The 22,299-nt window shown below is 43.7% G+C and overlaps 1 protein-coding gene across 3 annotated transcripts in view; it reads right to left on the bottom strand.

Annotated features, from left to right (window-relative positions):
• Positions 1–19,806, bottom strand: part of LOC126284489 (synaptic vesicle 2-related protein) — a 105,633-nt gene extending 85,827 nt beyond the window's left edge. The window contains exons 1-3 of one of the 3 annotated variants that reach the window (XM_049983451.1): positions 19,605–19,806; positions 18,806–18,945; positions 1,429–1,613 (exon numbers count right to left, since the gene is read on the bottom strand). In XM_049983451.1, the coding sequence (XP_049839408.1) occupies positions 1,429–1,613; positions 18,806–18,935 (315 nt within the window). In that variant the 5' untranslated portion in view covers positions 18,936–18,945; positions 19,605–19,806. The other 2 variants (XM_049983450.1, XM_049983452.1) reach the window with 2 other exon arrangements.
• Between the last annotated feature and the right edge of the window lie 2,493 nt (positions 19,807–22,299).

The raw sequence follows: 22,299 nt of genomic DNA, 5'->3' as shown, positions 1-22,299 counted from the left end.
AGGGGGAGAGGGGGACAGAGGGGACAGGGGACAGGGAGAGGGGGAGAGGGTGAGAGGGGGAGAGGGGAGGGAGAGGGAGAGGGGGAGAGGGGGAGAGGGGGAGAGGGGAGAGGGGGAGAGGGGGGAGAGGGGAGAGGGGGGAGGAGGGGGGAGAGGGGGAGAGGGGAGATTTCAAACACTCCAGAGGCAAATCAGCTTGCTTTTTAATTTTGAGCCAATAGGAGCATCCCACCCCCTCTAGTTACAAAGTACACTGAGATGACAAAAGTCCATGGAATACCTCCTAATATTGAGTCGAACCTCCTCTCACTCAGTGTAGTGCAGCAGCTCAGTGTGGTATGAACACAGCTAGTTGTTGGAAGCCCCTGCAGAAATACTGAGCCATGCTGCTTCTATAGCTGCCCATAACTGCAAAAGTGGTGCCGGTGCAGAATTTTGTGGCACAAATTTACCTCTCATTTAAATCCCACAAATGTTCAATGGAATTCACATCAGCCAATCTGGATGGCCAAATCATTAGTTTGAATTGTCCAGAATGTTCTTCAAATCAATTGCGAACAATTGTGGTCAAGTGACATGGGAACCTGTCATCATAAAAATTCCATCATTTTTTAGAAAACGAAGTCCGTAAAACAGCCGCAAATGGTCTCCAAGTAGCCAACCATAACTACTGTATTTCCAGACAATGATCGGCTCAGTTGGACCAGAGGAACCATCTACAGTCCAACTGATATGGTTACGGGCCCAAAAGAAGCACTAAAGCAAGATTTCACCACATTGTTCTAATGGATACATTTGTCGTATGTCTCAAATTTATTTCCATGGTTATTTCATGCAGTGTAGCTTATCTGTTAGCACTGACAACCCTATGTGAACTATGCTGCTCTCTGTCATTAAGTGAGAGCCATCAGCCACTGAATTTTTCATGGCGAGAGCTAATACCTGAAATTTGATGTTCTTGGCACACTCCTGACACTGTGAATCTTGGAATACTGAATTCGATATCTATTTCCAAAACAGAACGTCCCAAGCATCTAGCTCCAACTACCATCTGTATAACTGCATATCGCTATCTCATGACTTGTCATCTCAGTGTAAGTTCCCAGTCTCAAAATTAATTCAAACAATTATTTTCAGCAACAATTTTTTTCTCTGTTGTTTCACATGACTGGAATAACCAATGAAGAAAAGAAAGTGCTGCAAAATAGTGCTAGCATGGATAAAAAGTATCTCTACTCTATGTACATTATGTGAAATGTGGCTCTTGAGAATGTGCTGTGTGGCAAAGAAAATGTGTGTGTACTGGTGCCTTTCCCCTACAACTGTTAGAAAAGAATCAACAATAACTCTCTCAATTAGTGTTACAACTACACTACTGGCAACCACAAATCTTAAACAGTAAACAGGCTAATAATTAACAATACTAACTGTTGTAGTGAGAGCCTGTTGGTAGCGTGAGATGTGCCACTCACAGTGCAGTGCTGGCGAAAGCACACTGAGAATAGTCATCTCCATGCTGTCTGCCATCCAACACAGGCCTGTCAGCAAAGACAGACGAACTTGGAATTTCCCAAAGCCCAGTGCGTTCACAGCCTGTGTCACGGTGAAAGTATCTGGACAGAAATTGTAACACATTAATACTGGAAAGATAGTTGTGAAACTAAAATGATCAGTAGGTTAAGAAAAAGCTCATGTATTACAAAAAGATTATGGTCTCTGTTGCCAGACATAAAAATTATTAACATGCCTTGCTGAATATGAACCAAGGCATTTTGTGAACTGAGCTAAGAACTCTTTCATAACAAGATATGTTAATGTAACAGTGTCCCTTGAAAATATATTAAGAGCTTTCTTGAGAATGTATAAACAAGTGACAATGTCAATGTCATCACCTACGTGGGCATGAGGGGTTGCCCATATGAGCTAAACCCACGGGGAAAGTTCAATTTCTCTCCTTCCACTCCTCCCCCTCCCCCTTCCCAATTCCCCTCCCCAACATTAACACTTCACACCATTCTTCTCTATCACTAGTAAGCTAACAGTGAAAGAAGTATGATGTACAATTCATGAACAAGAACATGGTGTCATTTCACTTTGTCCTATAAGTTAAGTTGTTAATTGGGTTTGAACAGGCAATTTCATCAGTATTACATAGTCAACAAAATTTACTACTGGCTGTTCCAGTTCACAAACATAAGTTTCACATTGCAACATGCAATAAGCAGTTTGGACCATATATTTTCACAAATTTACATTATGATCCTTACTTAAGTCTTATTTGAAATGTTTTAAACTCCGACTGAATAATATGTCATGCAAATACAATTAACCCCTGTGATTAAAAACAAATTTCATAAAATTACTGTATCATGAAAAGATATATATTTTTTGTTTATAGGATATATATTATCATAATTGTTGTATTGTACTGTTGTGTGAATTTCATTTTTTTGTAAATTATTTTCGATTTAAAGTTCTATGTTTCGATCTTAATATGACTATATCTTTACTGATGTAATGTGGAATGATGATACTGTGTGCCAGTGGATTGTATGTTATGTGTGTGTGGTGGGAAGGAAAGAAGGAGAAATGTAAAGTTTTTTGGAGTTGCGTACAAATGGAATGTATTTCACTGAGTGAATATTGTAAATTTATGGCAGCAAGGCATCTAGAATTATTAAAAATGAAAATTACATACGAATCAGTTTGTCGTCAATGTTATTTGAAGAAACACATCAACCTATAGGGTTTCCAGACAGAAGAAATTCAAGCAACCACAAATCTTAAACAGTAAACAGGCTAATAATTAACCGTATTGGCTGCAGATTCCTTGACTTGCGCCATAGGGTGGTGGGGTTTCGGGTTCCGCTGAATAGGTCAGGAGTTCACTACACTCAGCTGGCGGCTACACGGGTAGCGGAGGCTGTGTGGCGTGGACTGGGCGGTTTTTTAGGTTAGAAGGCCTCGGGAAAGTGCGGGATGGGCTGCAATGTCAAAGGGTGCTTGGCAATTACAGGACGTGCTTGGATCAAGGAACAGTCGGAATTATAGTTGTAAATTGTTGTAGTTGCGCTGGAAAAGTCCCTGAGCTTCAAGCGCTAATAGAAAGCACAGAAGCTGATATCGTTATAGGTACAGAAAGCTGGCTAAAGCCTGAAATAAGTTCTGCAGAAATTTTTACGAAGTCTCAGACGGTGTTCAGGAAAGATAGATTAGGCAGAATTGGTGGTGGAGTGTTTGTGTCTGTCAGTAGTGGTTTATCTTGTAGTGAAGTCGAAGTAGATACTCCGTGCGAATTGGTGTGGGTGGAGGTTATACTTAACAGCCGAATTAAGTTAATAATTGGCTCCTTCTACCGACCCCCAGACTCCGATGATACAGTTGCGGAACAGTTCAGAGAAAGTTTGAGTCTCGTAACAAATAAATACGCCACTCATACGGTTATAGTTGGTGGGGACTTCAACCTACCCTCGGTATGTTGGCAAAAATACTTGTTCAAAACCGGTGGTAGGCAGAAAACGTCTTCCGAGATTGTCCTAAATGCATTCTCCGAAAATTATTTCGAGCAGTTAGTCCACGAACCCACGCGAATTGTAAATGGTTGCGAAAACACACTTGACCTCTTGGCCACAAACAATCCAGAGCTGATAGAGAGCATCATGACTGATACAGGGATTAGTGATCACAAGGTCATTGTAGCTAGGCTCAATACCATTTCTTCCAAACCCATCAGAAACAAACGCAAAATAATTTTATTTAAAAAAGCGGATAAAGTGCCACTAGAAGCCTTCCTAAAAGACAATTTCCATTCCTTCCGAACTGACTATGCGAATGTAGACGAGATGTGGCTCAAATTCAAAGATATAGTAGCAGCAGCAATTGAGAGATTCATACCTCATAAATTGGTAAGAGATGGAACGGATCCCCCGTGGTACACAAAAAAGGTCCGAACGCTGTTGCAGAGGCAACGGAAAAAGCATGCGAAGTTCAGAAGAACGCGAAATCCCGAAGATGGGCTAAAATTTACAGACGCGCGAAATTTGGCACGTACTTCGATGCGAGATGCCTTTAATAGGTTCCACAACGAAACATTGTCTCGAAATTTGGTAGAAAATCCGAAGAAATTCTGGTCGTATGTAAAATACACAAGCGGCAAGACGCAGTCAATACCTTCGCTGCGCAGTGCCGATGGTACTGTTATCGACGACTGTGCCGCTAAAGCGGAGTTATTGAACGCAGTTTTCCGAAATTCCTTCACCAAGGAAGACGAATGGAATATTCCAGAATTTGAAACACGAACATCTGCTAGCATGAGTTTCTTAGAAGTAGATACCTTAGGGGTTGCGAAGCAACTCAAATCGCTTAATACGGGCAAGTCTTCAGGTCCAGATTGTATACCGATTAGGTTCCTTTCAGATTACGCTGATACTATAGCTCCCTACTTAGCACTCATATACAACCACTCGCTCACCGATAGATCTGTACCTACAGATTGGAAAATTGCGCAGGTCGCACCAGTGTTTAAGAAGGGTAGTAGGAGTAATCCATTTAACTACAGACCTATATCATTGACGTCGGTTTGCAGTAGGGTTTTGGAACATATACTGTATTCAAACATTATGAACCACCTCGAAGGGAACGATCTATTGACACGTAATCAGCATGGCTTCAGAAAACATCGCTCTTGTGCAACGCAGCTAGCTCTTTATTCGCACGAAGTAATGGCCGCTATCGACAGGGGATCTCAAGTTGATTCCGTATTTCTAGATTTCCGGAAAGCTTTTGACACCGTTCCTCACAAGCGACTTCTAATCAAGCTGCGGAGCTATGGGGTATCGTCTCAGTTGTGCGACTGGATTCGTGATTTCCTGTCAGGAAGGTCGCAGTTCGTAGTAATAGACGGCAAATCATCGAGTAAAACTGAAGTGATATCAGGTGTTCCCCAGGGAAGCGTCCTGGGACCTCTACTGTTCCTGATCTATATAAATGACCTGGGTGACAATCTGAGCAGTTCTCTTAGACTGTTCGCAGATGATGCTGTAATTTACCGTCTAGTAAGGTCATCCGAAGACCAGTATCAGCTGCAAAGCGATTTAGAAAAGATTGCTGTATGGTGTGTCAGGTGGCAGTTGACGCTAAATAACGAAAAGTGTGAGATGATCCACATGAGTTCCAAAAGAAATCCGTTGGAATTCGATTACTCGATAAATAGTACAATTCTCAAGGCTGTCAATTCAACTAAGTACCTGGGTGTTAAAATTACGAACAACTTCAGTTGGAAGGACCACACAGATAATATTGTCGGGAAGGCGAGCCAAAGGTTGCGTTTCATTGGCAGGACACTTAGCAGATGCAACAAGTCCACTAAAGAGACAGCTTACACTACACTCGTTCGTCCTCTGTTAGAATATTGCTGCGCGGTGTGGGTTCCTTACCAGGTGGGATTGACGGAGGACATCGAAAGGGTGCAAAAAAGGGCAGCTCGTTTTGTATTATCGCATTATAGGGGAGAGAGTGTGGCAGATATGGTAAGCGAGTTGGGATGGAAGTCATTACAGCATAGACGTTTTTCGTCGCGGCGAGACCTTCTTACGAAATTTCAGTCACCAACTTTCTCTTCCGAATGCGAAAATATTTTGTTGAGCCCAACCTACATAGGTAGGAATGATCATCAAAATAAAATAAGAGAAATCAGAGCTCGAACAGAAAGGTTTAGGTGTTCGTTTTTCCCGCTCGCTGTTCGGGAGTGGAATAGTAGAGAGATAGTATGATTGTGGTTCGATGAACCCTCTGCCAAGCACTTAAATGTGAATTGCAGAGTAGTCATGTAGGTGTAGATGTAGATGTAGATGTAAGGAGATCCTCAAGAAACAAGGTGAGTATTATTTCTTTAAAACTACCACTAGACCCAACCAACAGTATTTTAATTCCATGAACAATTATTACAATTAACAGTCATCCAATGTGTGAAACAAAGGAGGTCATTAAAACATTCCCAATGTTAGTCATTTAACAAAGGAAATAAGTTCAGGTTTAAATTTATTTATGATAAACACAGGATAAGCTTCATTTGGACTTACCAGTTTGCATTTTATATTAGGTATCCCAGTACTTCATGTTTAATTGAGATCTTCCAGGTATTCAGCCAAGCTGCTGTTTCCATTTCCTACACAATATTTCAACGACCAACTCAGCTGCCTTCTAAGCATTTTGTTAGCTGAGGTAAGAACTCTTTTCTAACAAGAAATGTTACTGCCATATGAAACTATATTAACAGCTTTCTTGAGAATGTATAAATGTGTGACACTGCCATAACCTAGACAGGCGTCTAGGGCTGCCCATATGGGCTAAACCCATGGGGAAAGTTGAATCTGCCTCCCTCCCAACATCAAAAGTCTGTCCTAAGTCTCAATATGGTGGCATTTCACACCGAGTTTGATTCATAACATCCACTGCACTCTCTGATGCTCTTTTGTTTTACAGAGCACACACTAATACTCCGTGAAAAGTAAATTCCCTCTGCAGTTTCCAATGCTGATAGCTGTGATGATCTTTGAGGTCTTAATAAACTGAGTGCTGGACCCCAAGCATTATTAAAATTAAAACCTCCATCCCTGCTACTTGATTTTCTGAGATCAGAGATCATATTACTTGCTGTTTATATGTAGAAATTAAGGCAGGGTTGATTTTAGTTTAGTTTATAAAAGAATATTCAGTGTTCAGTCATGACCAGTATGCCTAATTTGTTTATGCATAACTAGAACTAAAAACAACTGTAATGAATCACCAATATATACACACAAAAACACATTGGTGTAATTATTTATAACAACACAACCACGGGTAAAAAGTAGACATACTGTCACAGCTTATTTGATAAGTTTGCAGTGATGTATGAGGGCTGCGAATTGTGGTGTGACTAAGGCCAATGGAATGTTGCAGAAAATGAAATTCATAGTGAGGCTGTCCTATGGATATATAGATTGTACGTAAAAAGACAGATTACACAACATGAGTTGAAGGCAGAGATTGAGCTCACAAAAACTGAATTAGAGCCACTTGAGGGAGGAGGGGTGGGGGGGTGGGGGGTGGAGGAATGGAATACGCAACAAGGTATCACGAAAGGGGCAAAAATAGATACTCATATTTTTTAAGGGGATTACACACATTCAGCTGTGCAAGACAGTAAGGTGGACACAATTAATAAGAATTTGAGACACAGATTAGAAATGACATTGAATACAAATAACAAGATATTTCCAAATGGTAAATTCTGTGACTTTTCAAAAGCAACTGAATATGCAGATCACAGTACTCTCCCAGATAAGCTCAAATACTGTACTACGATATCAGACATGTTGCTGGTAACAGATTTTCATCCCACTTACCTAAAAGGATACACATTGTTTCATTAAGAAACTTTGGGAGTGTACAAAATGAAACTATTTTTAGAATCACTATAGGTGTACCCCAGGGATGGCTATTTGGTTTGCACTTGTTATATATTGATGACCTCATGTATGTGTTTTACGTCCAAAGTGTGTTACACCCAAGAATTAGAAATAGTTATCTTTGCCGGCCATTCAGCTATTGTAGTTAAGCCTAACTGAATAACTTCAGCACCTGAAAATGTAAATATAGTGTAACTTCAATTTTACCTTCACCAATTTTATGTTTTTCATGATTCTACACCATAAATTCGGAGATCATGTGAAAAACCCATGAACAAGTTATAAGTGGCACAAAAGACACAACTCGCACCATGGGTGGTGGTGGTGGTGGAGTTAAGGGAATATTGTAGGCTGGCGTGGAGAGGGGAGATGTAGGAGAGGAAATGCTGACATAATCTGCAATCGGTGTTGCCAACACAACTTGCAACATTTAGCTTCACTGCACAATTATGATACAACTATGGCTAGGTTGCAGCAGTAATGGAAAAACAAGACAGTCAATGCAAAGTGTTACAGACCAAGCCAATATGTGATGAAGGGGGCCAGTCACCACGTTTTCTTGTGCCACTTATAAATCAGTCTCATCGTTTTGCATGTAGGTTGGTTGGTTTGAGGGGGTTAAAGGAACCAGACTGCGATGGTCATCGGTCCCTTTTTCCAAGAAACTAAAATCACCCACAGAGAATAAAAAACGAACAACAGAAAAGACGGCAGACGACACAGGACAAGAGAGACTTAGACAGAGATCAGACAAAACAAATTAAAATCACACACAGTGTGACGGTGGTTGGCTGACCATAGAGAAAAAAAAAAAGGAAAAGCCAACCACTGAGAAACATAAAAACTCAGTCTAAAATCGTAGGCCAAAGGCCAGAGTCAACACAAAAGAACATAACACCCACTCAGATTAAATGATAAAAAAAAACCTGCCCGAATAAAACGCAAAACTAAGCCTGCCATGGCAGTGAGATCAGTTAAAAGGGCAGGGAGCATATCAGGCAGTGCAAATGTCTGCCTGAGGATAGTTAAAAGTGGACAGGCCAACAAAATGTGGACCACCGTCAAAGCCAACCCGCATCCACAGAGAGGCGGGTCCTCAGGCCACAGTAAATGGCTGTGTGTCAAGTGGGTGTGGCCAATGCGGAGCCGGCAAAGGACTACCGAGTCCCTGCAAGTGGCCCGCAGGGATGACCGCCACACAGTCATTGTTTCCTTGATGGCACAGAGTTTGTTAGGGGTGTTCAGACCGCGCCATTCAGCGTCCCATAGAGTGAAAACTTTATGGCATAAGACCACTCGCAAATCAATCTCCGGGAGGCCAATGTCCAGGGTTGGTTCACTGGTGGCCTGATTGGCCAGGTGGTCAACATGTTCGTTGCCCGGGATACCGACATGACCAGGAGTCCACACAAAGATCATAGAGCGGCCGCAACGGGCAAGAGCATGCAGGGACTCCTGGATAGCCATCACCAGACGAGAGCAAAGGAAACGCTGGTCGATAGCTCGTAAACTGCTCAGGGAGTTGCTACAGATAACAAAGGACTCACCTGAGCAGGAGCGGATATACTTTGGGGCACGAAAGATGGCGACCAGCTCAGCAGTGAAAACGCTGCAGCCAGCCGGCAAGGATCATTGTTCGTAATGGTCCCCTAGAGTTAGAGCATAACCAACCCGACCAGCAACCATCGAACCATCAGTGTATACAATGCCAGAGCCCTGATACATGGCTAGGATGGAATAAAAGCGGTGGCGGAAGGCCTCCAGAGGGACTGAGTCCTTCGGGCCCTGTGCCAATTTGAGCTGAAGGCAAGGGCGAGGAACATACCACGGGGGTGTACGCAAAGGGACCCAGAAAGGAGGTGGAACAGGGAAAACCCCAAGCCCGGAGAGAAGCTCTTTGACGCGGACCACGATCGTACAACCTGACCGGGGCTGACGTTCTGGCAGATGGACGACTGATTGTGGGAACAGAGCATGATAATTTGGATGCCCGGGCAAGCTAAAAATAATGGGCAGCATAAGCAGCCAGTAAACGTTGGCACCATAACTGCAGTGGAGGGACACCTGGCTCCACAAGTAAGCTGCTCACATGACTGGTCCAGTGCCAAGACGTATCCCGCTGTGAAGGACTGGGTCCAGCACCCACAACGCCGAAGGGGATGCTGAACCATAAGGCAGGCTCCCATAATCCAGACGAGACTGGATTTAGAGCCGTAAGAGGGTAGATTGGTCGGCGCCCCAGCTGGTGTGGCCCAAGCATTGCAGAGCATTTAGATGCTGCCAACACATCTGTTTAAGCTGCCGAATATGAGGCAGCCAAGTCAACTGGGCATCAAAAACCAATCCCAAAAACCTGTGTGTCTCCATCACAGCAAGAAGTTCGCCGGCAAGATAAAGCCGCGGCTACGGGTGAACAGTGCATTGCCGGCAGAAATGCATAACGCAGGTCTGGGGTGCCGAAAACTGAAAACCATGCGCTACAGCCCAAGACTGCACCTTGCGGATAGCGCCCTGCAGCTGACGTTCAGCAGCTGCAATGCCAATAGAGCTATAGTAAAGGCAGAAGTCGTCAGCATACAAAGACGCTCAGACAGACATTCCCACCGCCGCAGCGAGCCCGTTAATTGCTATTAAAACCAGGCAGACACTTAAAACAGATCCCTGTGGCACCCCGTTCTCCTGAACTTGGGAGGAACTATGAGAGGCCGCGACTTGCATGCAGAAGGTACAATGTGACAGAAAATTTCGGATGAAAATCAGCAGGAGACCACGAAGACCCCAACCGTGAAACATAGAGAGGATGTGATGACGCCATGTTGTATCGTATGCCTTCCGCATGTCAAAAAAGACAGCAACCAGGTGCTGACGGCGGGCAAAGGCTGTACGGATGCCTGACTCCAGGCTCACCAGATTGTCGGCGGCAGAGCGGCCTTTACGGAACCCACCCTGAGACGGAGCCAGAAGGCCCCGAGACTTGAGTACCCAATTCAATCGCCGGCTCACCATCTGTTCAAGCAATTTGCAAAGAACGTTGTTGAGGCTAATGGGACGGTAGCTGTCCACCTCCAAAGGGTTCTTACCAGGTTTCAAAACGGGGATAACAATGCTTTCCCACCATTGCGACAGAAACTCACCCTCAACCCAAATACGGTTGCAAAAGTCGAGGAGGCGCTGCTGGTGGTCCACTGAAAGGTGTTTCAGCATCTGACAGTGGATGTGATCTGGCCCAGGAGCTGTATCATGGCAAGCAGCTAGGGCACTGTGAAATTCCCACTCACTGAATGGAACATTGTAGGATTAAGGATGGTGAGTGCAGAATGAAAGGCTCCGACGTTCCATCTGCTCTTTAATGGAGCGGAAGGCCAAAGGGTAATTTGCAGAAGTGGAACCCAGAGCAAAATGCTCTGCCAAGTGGATTGCAATTACGTCGGAGTCAGTACAAACTGCTCCATTCAGTGAGCGCAGGGACACTGACAGGGGTCCGATAGCCATAGAGTTGTCTAATCTTGGCCCAGAACTACGATGGAGAGACATGGAAGCCAATGGTAGAGACATACCGTTCCCAGCACTCCTGCTTGCATTGGCAGATAAGGCGGCGGGCCCACACACGCAGCCCTTTGAAGGCGATGAGGTGTTCTATGGAGGGATGTCGCTTGTGACGCTGGAGCGCCCACCGGCGATCTTTAATCACCTTGGCGATTGCTGGCGACCACCAAGGCACAGTCCGTCGCCGAGGGGACCCAGAAGAATGGGGAATGGCAGATTCTGCAGCAGAAATGATGCCGGTGGTGACCGAGTGAACCACCGCATCAATGGCATCATTAGAAAGAGGCTCAATAGCGGCAATGGAGGAGAACAAGTCCCAGTCAGCCTTATTCATAGCCCATCTGCAAGGGCGCCCAGAAGAGTGACGTTGAGGCAGTGACAGAAAGATCGGAAAGTGGCCACTGCCACACACGTCGTCATGCACACTCCATTGGGCAGACGGTAAGAGGCTAGATCGAAAGGTCGATGACGGAGTACGTGCCATGCGCCACACTGAAATGTGTGAAGGCACCATCAGTTAAAATGGAAAGATCGAGCTGTGCCAATACATGCTCAACGATGGTGCCTCGACTTGTTGCCACTGACCCACCCCACAGATGGTTATGGCCATTGAAGTCGCCCAGCAACAAGAACGGTGGCGGCAATTGGGCTATCAGCACAGCCAGGACATGCTGCATGACATCACCATCCGGTGGAAGGTAAAGACTACAGACGGTAACAGCCTGTGGCGTCCACATCCGAACAGTGACATCCTCTAAAGGTGTTTGTAGAGGGACAGACTCGCTGTGAAGAGAGTGAAGGACATAGATGAAGACGCCACCGGACACCCTTTTATAAGCTGCCCGGTTCTTATAATAACCCCGATAGCCATGAAGGGTGGGGGTTTGCATTGCTGGGAACCAAGTTTTCTGAAGAGCAATGCAGAAGAAAGGGTGAAGTCTGGTAAGTTGTCGGAGCTCAGCTAGATGGTGGAAGAAACCGCTGCAGTTCCACTGGAGGATGATATTGTCCATGGTTGAGAAAGGCTTGAAGAGACTGGGAAGGCAGATTATGCCGCTGGGTCACCTGCTGCCGCCAATTGAGCACCTGTGCTAGTGATATCCATGGTGTCGGAGGGACTGGCGAGATCGAGGTCCTCAGCACACACCAGAATCTCCACCTCGTCCTCAGATGCAGAGCTGGAAGGTTGAGGTGGGGTGGGTGCCACCGCAAGTTCCTTGGGCTTAGAGCTCTTCTTCTTGGATTTCTCATGCTGTTCCTTTGGTTTCACTGGCTGGGAGGGCTTCACTAATTCAGTCTCCGGGACGGAGGAAGATTGCGAAGACCTACGACCAGTTGATTGTGGGCACTTACGCCACTGTTGGTCGTCAGTCGTCCCGCTTGTGGAAACCTGGGAAGGGGGGGACCCCTTGCGAGCGTGAGAAGCTGAAGAAGTTGGACACTTCTCTAGCTTAGAAGTGGGGACAGACGTCCCCGATGGGTGGGATGGTGTAGCACCTGAGGTAGGTGGCAGAGGAGCAACCCGATGGGTAGAGCCCCCCACTGGCAAAGGGGCAGGAGGAGTTGTACTACTCGTTGATCCGGCCGGAATTCGCGAAACTGATGGGGCTAGCACAGGCGTTGTAGCAGCGGCATAGGAAGATGTCATTCTCACAGAATGTAGTCGGTCATATTTCCTTTTGGCCACAGTACAGGTCAGTCGGTCCAGGGTCTTCTATTCCATGGTTTTGCACTTTTTCTGCAAGATTCTGCAGTCTGGAGAGCAAGGTGAATGATGTTCTCCGCAGTTGACACAGATGGGAGGTGGGGCACATGGAGTATGGGGATGTGATGGGCATCTGCAATATCGACATTTGAGGCTGGATGTGCAGCAGGAAGACATATAGCCGAACTTCCAGCACTTAAAGCACCGCATCGGGGGAGGGATATAGGGCTTGACATCACATCGGTAGACCATCACCTTGAGCTTCTCCGGTAATGTATCACCCTCGAAGGCCAAGATGAAGGCACCAGTAGCAATCCACTTAGCTTCGGATCCCGATGAACGCGCCGGACGAAATGGACACCTCGGCGTTCTAAATTGGCGCGCAGCTCGTCATCAGACTGCAAAAGAAGGTCCCTATGGTAAATAACTCACTGGACCATATTTAAACTCTTATGGGGTGTGATCGTAACGGCAACATCCCCCAACTTTTCACAAGCAAGTAACCGCCGTGACTGGGCAGAGGGTACCATTTGTATCAGGGCTGACCCAGAGCGCATTTTGGACAAGCCCTCCATCTCCCCAAACTTAACCTCTAAATGCTCGACAAAGAACTGAGGCTTTTTGGAGAGAAAAGACTCCCCATCAGCTCTCATACAAACTAAGAATCGGGGCGAATAACTGTTACTGCCATCCTGAGACTTACGTTCCTCCCATGGTGTGGCCACGGAGGGGAACGTTTTCGGATCATACTTCTGAGCATTAAATTGAGCCCAAGAACGCTTAGAGACTGCTGGTGGCTGGCCACCAGCATGAGACGATGTACCAAGCTTCATTGCGGGTCATGCGCCCTGATGCCACGTACTCCGACCAAGGGCCCTCCCCACGTACACCACTCAGCTGCAGAAAAGGCCACCTGGCAGGATGGCCATTGCCGGGAGTCCCGATACCCCAGGAGAATAAGCATCTACTCCTTGGCATACGTGGGCAGTTAATGGCACAGGCATCAGTAGAGCGATCCCTGTGTTGTCAAGAGGCTACAACCAACAGGGTACATGGCGGTCCCACCACAACGGACTGGTTACCGTGTTGGATCTTAGGTGCTAAAATGTCCAAGGCACTACAGTCTGGAACAGTGCGACCGCTACGGTCGCAGGTTCGAATCCTGTCTCGGGCATGGATGTCCTTAGGTTAGTTAGGTTTAAGTAGTTCTAAGTTCTAGGGGACTGATGACCTTAGAAGTTAAGTCCCATAGTGCTCAGAGCCATTTGAACCATATTTCATCGTCTCAGCAAAAAGCAACACTGCACGGGGCATAGGTGTAATTGCACCCAGGAATGTATTCTCCCCCCAAGAGGTGGAAAATGAGCGGGGCAGCATTGTGACGACGAGAAAGTCGGCTAAAGGTCTCATTGCATGATGGATACAGTGCAGCATGTAAGGCGCCCTTCCCCAATTGGCTCGCTCTTCGGAAGAATTTAGAAAGATGGAGGACAAACCTGAGAGGGGACCATCACATAAGACCGAAACGTTTGAGACTCCTTTTAGTCACCTCTTACGACAGGCAGGAATACCGCGGGCCTATTCTTACCCTCGAACCCGCAGGGAGCTTTTGCATGTATTTCCAATGTATTGGGTTCAGCAACAATATCAATCATCAACATTTTAAATTCAAACACTCAGTCTTAAAGAACATGTTCTGTCATAATCGAGGAAATGTTGCCCATTTCCGACCAGCGAACTCTTTTTGGGTGGCGACTTGTAAGGTCAACCAATATCCAGCGTAGTCACCTCACCACACAACACTAACACACGGAAAATGAGCTTGCCTACTGGATGCGTGGGGAGGGTGAGTGGCCCCTCAATGACGGGAGTGCAGGCTGGGGTGAAAGCATCTTGAGAAGTGCTGAAAACATACTTCTTGTGCAGATGATGTTCTATGACAGAGATGTTACATGTAAATAGAACAAGTTTTTTGTGATAGCACAGTTTAAAGACTTTTGTGTTCAAATCTGGCACGATGCAGTTGCAACAACTACATACACTGCTCACGTATATACTTTGCACTGCATACACTGCAGATTGTAAAGATTGGTAGCAGTGATAGAGGGCATGAAGTGAAACTGTAGCACCTGAGCTTTCTTTCAAATTTACATTTTACAGAGTGAACAGAAATTCACTAAGCTGACTTCTAATGAGCTTGTAATGTCAACAGGTGAAAATCTCTTTTTACATGTGTCTGTTTCTCTCATCAAGCTTAAAATAACACTTTAATGGTAGTCAACACATGAAGTGCAGCTCGTAAGAAAAGTATTAAACAATAACAGCAATGGTGATAAAGTATGTCATTTAGCAGATGTCCACATTCATGCTTATGGTTTAAGCACTTAGCTGCTGTGATGATTTCGGTTTAATTCCCCATGTTCAATTTTTGGCTTTCTTCTGGGTGAGCACAAAGGATGATCTCTCAAAAACTTGCATTTTGAACATATAATTCGTGTTCACAGAATGTCGAAAAACAGCCTGATTACCTTGTATGCAGATACCAATTTCAATTTTTTGATGACTTTTTACTTGCTGTTACACATCTGGGATTTTTAAAGAACTGATGAAATTCATTACCACAAATTACTGTATAAACATTGTAGTGTACATTAATTTATGTCGGTTAGGTAGATTTTATACAAAGTATTGGAGAGGATTGCAATTTTTAATCATACATGCTAATTACATGTGTTGCTCATATTTTAGGGAGTCTTAACATTTTTCTCGGCTTTGCAGTTTTTAAGTCTAGGCTGCACAAAAACATAAAACAGGGATTTCCCTGTAATATTTTCTTGACAATTAATGACTGGTTTGCTGCAAATGGACTGTCACTGACTTTAAATGAAACACATACATGCAATTCAATATTGTACAAGGCCTCAGTACACCATGATAAATAATGCACGAGCGCAGCCAAAAAACACAAAATATTCTAAATTCTAAGGTGTTTATATTGATAAGAACTTCAAGTGGATGTCAAATATTACAGTCATTCTAAGGGTCTAAACTCCGCAACTTTCGGGTTACAAATAATATCAGATTTTGCAGATGAAAAAGTCTCGTTTTTGGCACTTGCACCCATGCATGCACACGCGACAGCCAACTCCAGCAGCTTGGGTTATGTCCATTGTTTGATTTTTCCTAGTTTCATTCACTAATACCCAATGGTATAATATGTTACATAACTCATCACTGAGGAAAACTTGTTTATTGCACAGAAGCATAGCACAATAAGAATAATTTGTGCTGTACATTCTAGAACCTCTTATATACAGTTCCTTAAACAAGTTGGCATCCTGACATCATCATAGTATGTTTCGTCCTTTAAGAAGTTTGTTATCAACAATCAATTACAGATTGAAAACAGCAGTAACATTCATAAATAGAATACTGGAAGGAGAAATGATTTACTCAGTCCATCAGTCACCTTTAGTGTAGCACAGATAAAAGAGAGGTATAAATTTATCCACCTACAGAGTCATGTAAGGAACTGATAAAATTAACTTCAAACACAAACTGAAATCTTCTCTGCCTGACAACCCCTTTCACTCCATACAAGAATATCACTTCCTCATAGTTGGATAACATTATAATAATCTTAACACAAAATACTACTTCATGAAATTAAGTTTAACTCCATAAGAACACTAACACTTCCCCCCCAATTACATCTCACTGGATGACAACCAGTATAGTAAAAAATTACAAAAAGAAAAGAAAAAAGTAAAGAAAAGAAAAAAGAATGGAGCCAGACACACAACCATTACAATTTGTTCGATAACAACTTGCGGAGGAGTACTTGTGCTACAGGTGTCCAGTTGTTTCTTAAAAATAAAGGGTGTGCGTTCAGTCAAAACATTCAATGCCATCTTCTCAGCTTTCAGATAAAATATGGCACACAATTATAGCAACATCACTCATGTTATATTTGGGAAGCAGAACATCTAAACCATAGCAAGCTGCAATTATCTAGTTTTTTATGGAAGACTGGATGAAAGTTAAACACAGTCAGGTGGTCGGCCTAACTGTCTGAAATTCATTTTCACATGGATTATACTTTATTACCCACATAAACACAATGCCCTCTCATGAGCGACCAACAAAGAAATGGTTATTTCACATTTCCATTACCTGATAAATGCAGATTGTTAAACAAATCCGCAACAGATGACCAATTATTTGCATCGTGGCACAAATTTGAAAATAAGGGAGTGAGGCGGTCATTAAATAACTAATGGTTCATGGCCAAACAATTCAAAAACAATTCTCTACTCAAGTGAGTGACTCTTACACAAGAACAGTTTACAAGGGCTTCACTCTGTTTATTAAGTTCAACAATCAAGGATTCTTGCACATTAACTCAAACATCTCCAACAGTAGGACACTTCTACTGTGGGGGCAAAGGAAATCACATGCGAAAAAAGAGCTTTCCTAAAATACTCCAACGAGGTGCAAAGAAAAGAAATACACTGCAAATAATAAACACAGATATGTGTGTAATTACCACAACACACACAATATTTGGGTCAATGGAAGTGTCCGATTCAACCCGTCAGTTTTGACAAGTTGACGTAAGGCTGTTGTGTGTGACGTCACGAAGGCGCGAAATATAGTTTGTGAGAGTGGCGTGTTTGTAGGTATCGTTTTGATGTGATCGGTGGTGCTCTCTGGTGATGTGCTTATGTGCTGCATGTTAGGTGATGTTTTTGGTTTAGTTTGCGTGTGTGGCGTGTTTATAGGTGGCGTATTGTTGCAGTTGGTGGTTCCCTCTGGTGATGTTTATGGGTAGCGTGTAGTGTGGCGTATGGGGTTCATTTGTATGCTAGCATTGTACGTGTGTGGTATCGGTAGCGACTGTGTTTTCAGCGGAATATTTTTCAGTGAGTTAACGATTTAGGTTTTGCTATGTCGATGTTATTGTAGTTTTTTTCTGCTCATCATGTGTGAATTTTGGTAAATTGCTTTGTTTATGTCTTTGGTACGTGTGGATATGACTTGGTTCAAATGGCTCTGAGCACTATGGGACTCAACTGCTGTGGTCATTAGTCCCCTAGAACTTAGAGAACTACTTAAACTTAACTAACCTAAAGACATCACACACATCCATGCCCGAGGCAGGATTCGAACCTGTGACTGTAGCAGTCGCACGGTTCCGGACTGCGTGCCTAGAACTGCGAGACCAGTGGATATGACTGACAAGGTCAACAGTTTTCAGTTGTTCGCAAAGATGGCAGACAGTGCGTTGTCTTTAATAAAATTTCTTCAACTATTTGGATTGTTGGATGAAGTTGTGAAATGTTTAGTGTGTCATGAAGAAATGAGGCTTACTAAAATTCCGGCATCTCAGACCTGGGATGGCTATATGTGGAGATGTCATAAGGATAACAGGTAAGTGTTGGATTCCAATTTTGATTTTCTAGGTTTTTTGTGATAGTATTAAGTGTAGTAGTGGTGAAAGTTTTGAGGTTTGTAGTGTGGTATCGATAGTTGATGTTGACCTACACAGGTCAAGGGGAGTGTTTGATTCCAATTTTGCTGTTTTGTTGTGTTTTTTGAGATAGTGATGATTGGTTGGTTGGTTGTTTGCGGGAAGAGACTAGGAAGGATGGGGAAGGAAGTCGGCCGTGCCCTTTCAAAGGAACCATCCCGGCATTTGCCTGGGGAGATTTAGGGAAATCACTGAAAACCTAAATCAGGATGGCTAAACGCAGGATTGAACCGTCGTCCTCCCGAATGCGAGTCCAGTGTGCTAACCACTGCGCCACCTCGCTCGGTGCAGTGATGGTTGTGTATGTGGTGGTAGTTTTGGGTTTCATGATTTGGTATCAAGGGAAGTGCTTCTTCCTTACACTTTTTAGAAGATTGCATGCAAAATAAGCACAAGGAAGAAGAATTCAATAGAGGTACTGAGAAAGACAGCAGAACACCAAAGAACATAAAATAACCCACTCATACTCAAAATATATTGTGGTAACTAACAACAGCTGCAAAGAAGTCCAGTCTAAATTAGGATTACAATGATATGTATAAAAGTGGTGTATAGGAAATGTAAGTATAGTACCATCTGGTATTACTGAGACAGAAGTCATTTCAATCTCTTCAGGTATAATAGGAGGCTCTCCTGATGATGACTTATCCAAGTCTTGATAATTTGACTGTGTTCGACGTACAGCTGATAGTAACTGTGACATTTTGAGTATTCTGAAACACAAGCACATTTAACAAATAGGATTTATTTAATGAATACCACAATCTAGTAGAATAAAATTTAAAAAGACAGTTATATGGGTCTGAAAACTATCTTAGCACTTTCTCACAGGATGTGCAAAGAGTTGTATGAAACACTGATATATAGTAAAAATGCTAGTAGGATGACGTTGGAAAATATAAAAATCCAGCGAAAAAACACACTTAAAATGCCTTGTGGGCTAAGAAGTGGTGGTTCCTGTTGTAGGGAGACGATATCTGAATGCCAAGTCTAATTGTTTAAGACGTCTATCGTACCAGAATGATGTGCCGGTACAGAAATTTATAAAAACAAAATTTGCCGCCACTATACGATCTCACATTTTATAAATGAAATCTTGACTACATAGTTGATATTTGTTGGAGGCCAAACAAATGAATAAATACGGACATCATCTTCTTGAAACCAAAGTTATCCACATACATGTCAAGTACTGTAACTATCTGGATTTACAGAGCGTAAATTTGCCGGTACACACTTCACAGACACTTGTAAGGCACCACTATTAATCAGACATTCTGACACTTTTCTGTGTCACACAATGGTATCGTACTATCTTAAATAAGCAGGTTATGACACGTCTCACGAACTCGCTGTAAATAACGGTACTCACAATCAGGCTATTACAACGCAAATTTACGAATTTTCAGGTGAACACAGTTTACACTTTGTGTTTTCCTTAAATGCTTGTCACCTATGTACTTCTGTCAATTTCCCTTGTTTCTGTACCCGAAGAGAACATCGTACACATCCCATGGACAGGTAAACACAACCAAATTTGACATACGTCAAATTCTCGTAGCAGAGCCACCTATCCCATATGGATGAAGTTATTCGAATGGCGCTTGTTTTCAAGTAGTTCCTTCAAACGACAAATGCGCCGTAGAGCATCAACTAGTCCACGTTGTGTGTGGATTAATGGTACGAATAGCATGATTACAGCACTTGAATATGGCTGGGATTTTGTCCACTGTAGCAATTCTGCACGCGATGGCAGCACCGATAACCAGTCCATTGTTAAAAGTTTCCGACTCTTCGTTACCACTGCGTCCACCCTTGTAACACATTTCTGGAAACCAATGTTTCCAGTTTGAGTTTTGTAATTTTCCCCAAAAGATACCGTTTTGGTATTTTCCCCCCAGATATCCTAAATAATAGTTAAAAGGGATAGGTATGTTTATCATCACTATTGGCAGCACGAAGAAGCGAAGTTCTGTGTTCAGAACCTTAAAATTATCGTATATAACAAAAAAATACGAATTAAATTTTTTATTCTTAAAAAAATTAAAGCATGGTCTATGGGCGCCACATTTGCTTTCTTCACGTTTTTTCATTGTCCTGCTGGTTTACCATTAGATGTTACAGAAACTTTAGAAATAGATGGAGCTGTTTTGTAGCATAGTGAGTGACAAAAGTACAATTACGGTGGCGTAACTTACAGTTTTTTGATCTCTTAAGCGTATATTAATACAAAATATAAATTTTCTCTGCCATAAAAATTATAGTATGTTGGGGTGTTTTATCATAAAGATATCACAAAGCGGGGCTACTTTGTTCCAACACATCCAGAAGCCGAGGGCCAAATGCAAACAATCAGGCGGAAGAAGGAGAGAGTTATGCCTTTTATTGTGTACGTTACCCAAGGCATTTCAGCTCTCATAAAAGAACTGCATGGAGGCACAAAAGGCAAGTTAACGACGGTATACCGAGCCAACACTACAAAAATACAGGCAGAATCGATCGACGAATACACATTCCGAAAAGAGGAACTGAAGAAGAGGAGTGTAGAGTTCCACACATACTCTGTACAACCCAAGCAGGCTTTGAGGATAGTTCTGAAACATCTTCCAATTGATGCGGAACCGAAGGATGCGAAGGAGGAACTCATAGGCGAAGGCTTTGTAGTGGCAGAAGTGCAACAGTTCTCGAAGCCAGGGGAAGGAACAAGAAGCCGCAAGAAGGAGACAAACATCTTGGCGCTGCCAGATAAAAATGAGGATGCAAAAAGTCTGTAGTCTTCGCTATGAGCTAAGCCTTAAAATAACAGTAGAAAAATACAACAAGACTGAAGGTCCAGGTCAGCACCATCGCTGCCAGACGTGCAACCATACGAGCATAAACTGCGAACTATAGCCAACATGCATGAAATGCACAGGTCCACACAAAAAGAGTCTTTGGAGCCTCGGGAGAACACAAAGCCCAGTGTGCGCAAATTGTAATGTCCCCCACCTGGCAAATTACCGCGGTTGCGAATTTTATCAAAAATTAATTCAAAACCAGAGGGAAAACATGCCTACCACTGCAGCCCCAGCTGTTTCTGACAACCAAACTCGGCAACAGCCCGGTACTGAAGCCCGTACAGAAAGCGTGGCCACTACCAACGCCGAAATACCCCCCCCCCCCCCCCCCCCAACGTCAGCGGTGCCACAAGCGAGCACGGCCCTATCACTGCGAAGGCCTCCAATGGTCACAGAGGCGAGCACGCCACCCCTGCTGCACCCCGCATCCACCAGCAGCCCAGCCGGTTGCACTTAGCAAAGTAGCTGCAACACCAGATCCTCCGGCAATGCAGCGAGCTGCACCTGGCACAGAAAATATCAGAACTGCTCCACAACCCTCACCAGAGGCACATCAGGCGACGCAAAGCATTAGTGGCGATCTCTTTAGTTTATTGAAAGAATTCAGGGAAATAAAGGCGCTGTTTGCAGGACTGAACCTGAGCACAACGTTGCAAAAAGCTAAAGAAAGACTGGCAAAGGTCCGAGTGGAAACAGATAGATTTTCCAAGATGTTGGTAATAGTAAAAGAAGCTATGACATTATTTGCCTATGGACGTTGATAGTAGAAGATTCTTTCGAATTTAATTTGGAATGCTCATGGCATGACAGATAGAACCGTGCAGCTACATTCCTCTCTTGACTGGCACGCCAAAGATGTTGCCTGCACCACAGAGATGGGTCTACAGCCGACCTATCGATTTGTTATTATTGTTGTTGTGGTCTTCAGTCCTGAGACTGGTTTGATGCAGCTCATCATGCTATTCTATCCTGTGCAAGCTTCTTCATCTCCCAGTACTTACTGCAACCTACATCCTTCTGAATCTGCTAAGTGTATTCATCTCATGGTCTCCCTCTACGATTTTTACCCTCCACACTGGCCTTCAATACTAAATTGGTGATCCCTTGATGCCTCAGAACATGTCCTACCAACCGATCCCTTCTTCCAGGCACGTTGTGCCACAAACTCCTCTTCTCCCCAATTCTATTCAATACCTCCTCATTAGTTATGTGATCTACCCATCTAATCTT

This window comes from Schistocerca gregaria, chromosome 8, assembly GCF_023897955.1.
Source record: "Schistocerca gregaria isolate iqSchGreg1 chromosome 8, iqSchGreg1.2, whole genome shotgun sequence".
In the NCBI taxonomy this organism is placed as follows: Eukaryota; Metazoa; Arthropoda; class Insecta; order Orthoptera; family Acrididae; genus Schistocerca; species Schistocerca gregaria.
The sequence above is the reverse complement of the archived record's forward strand: the minus strand, read 5'-3'. Positions and strand labels throughout refer to the sequence as shown.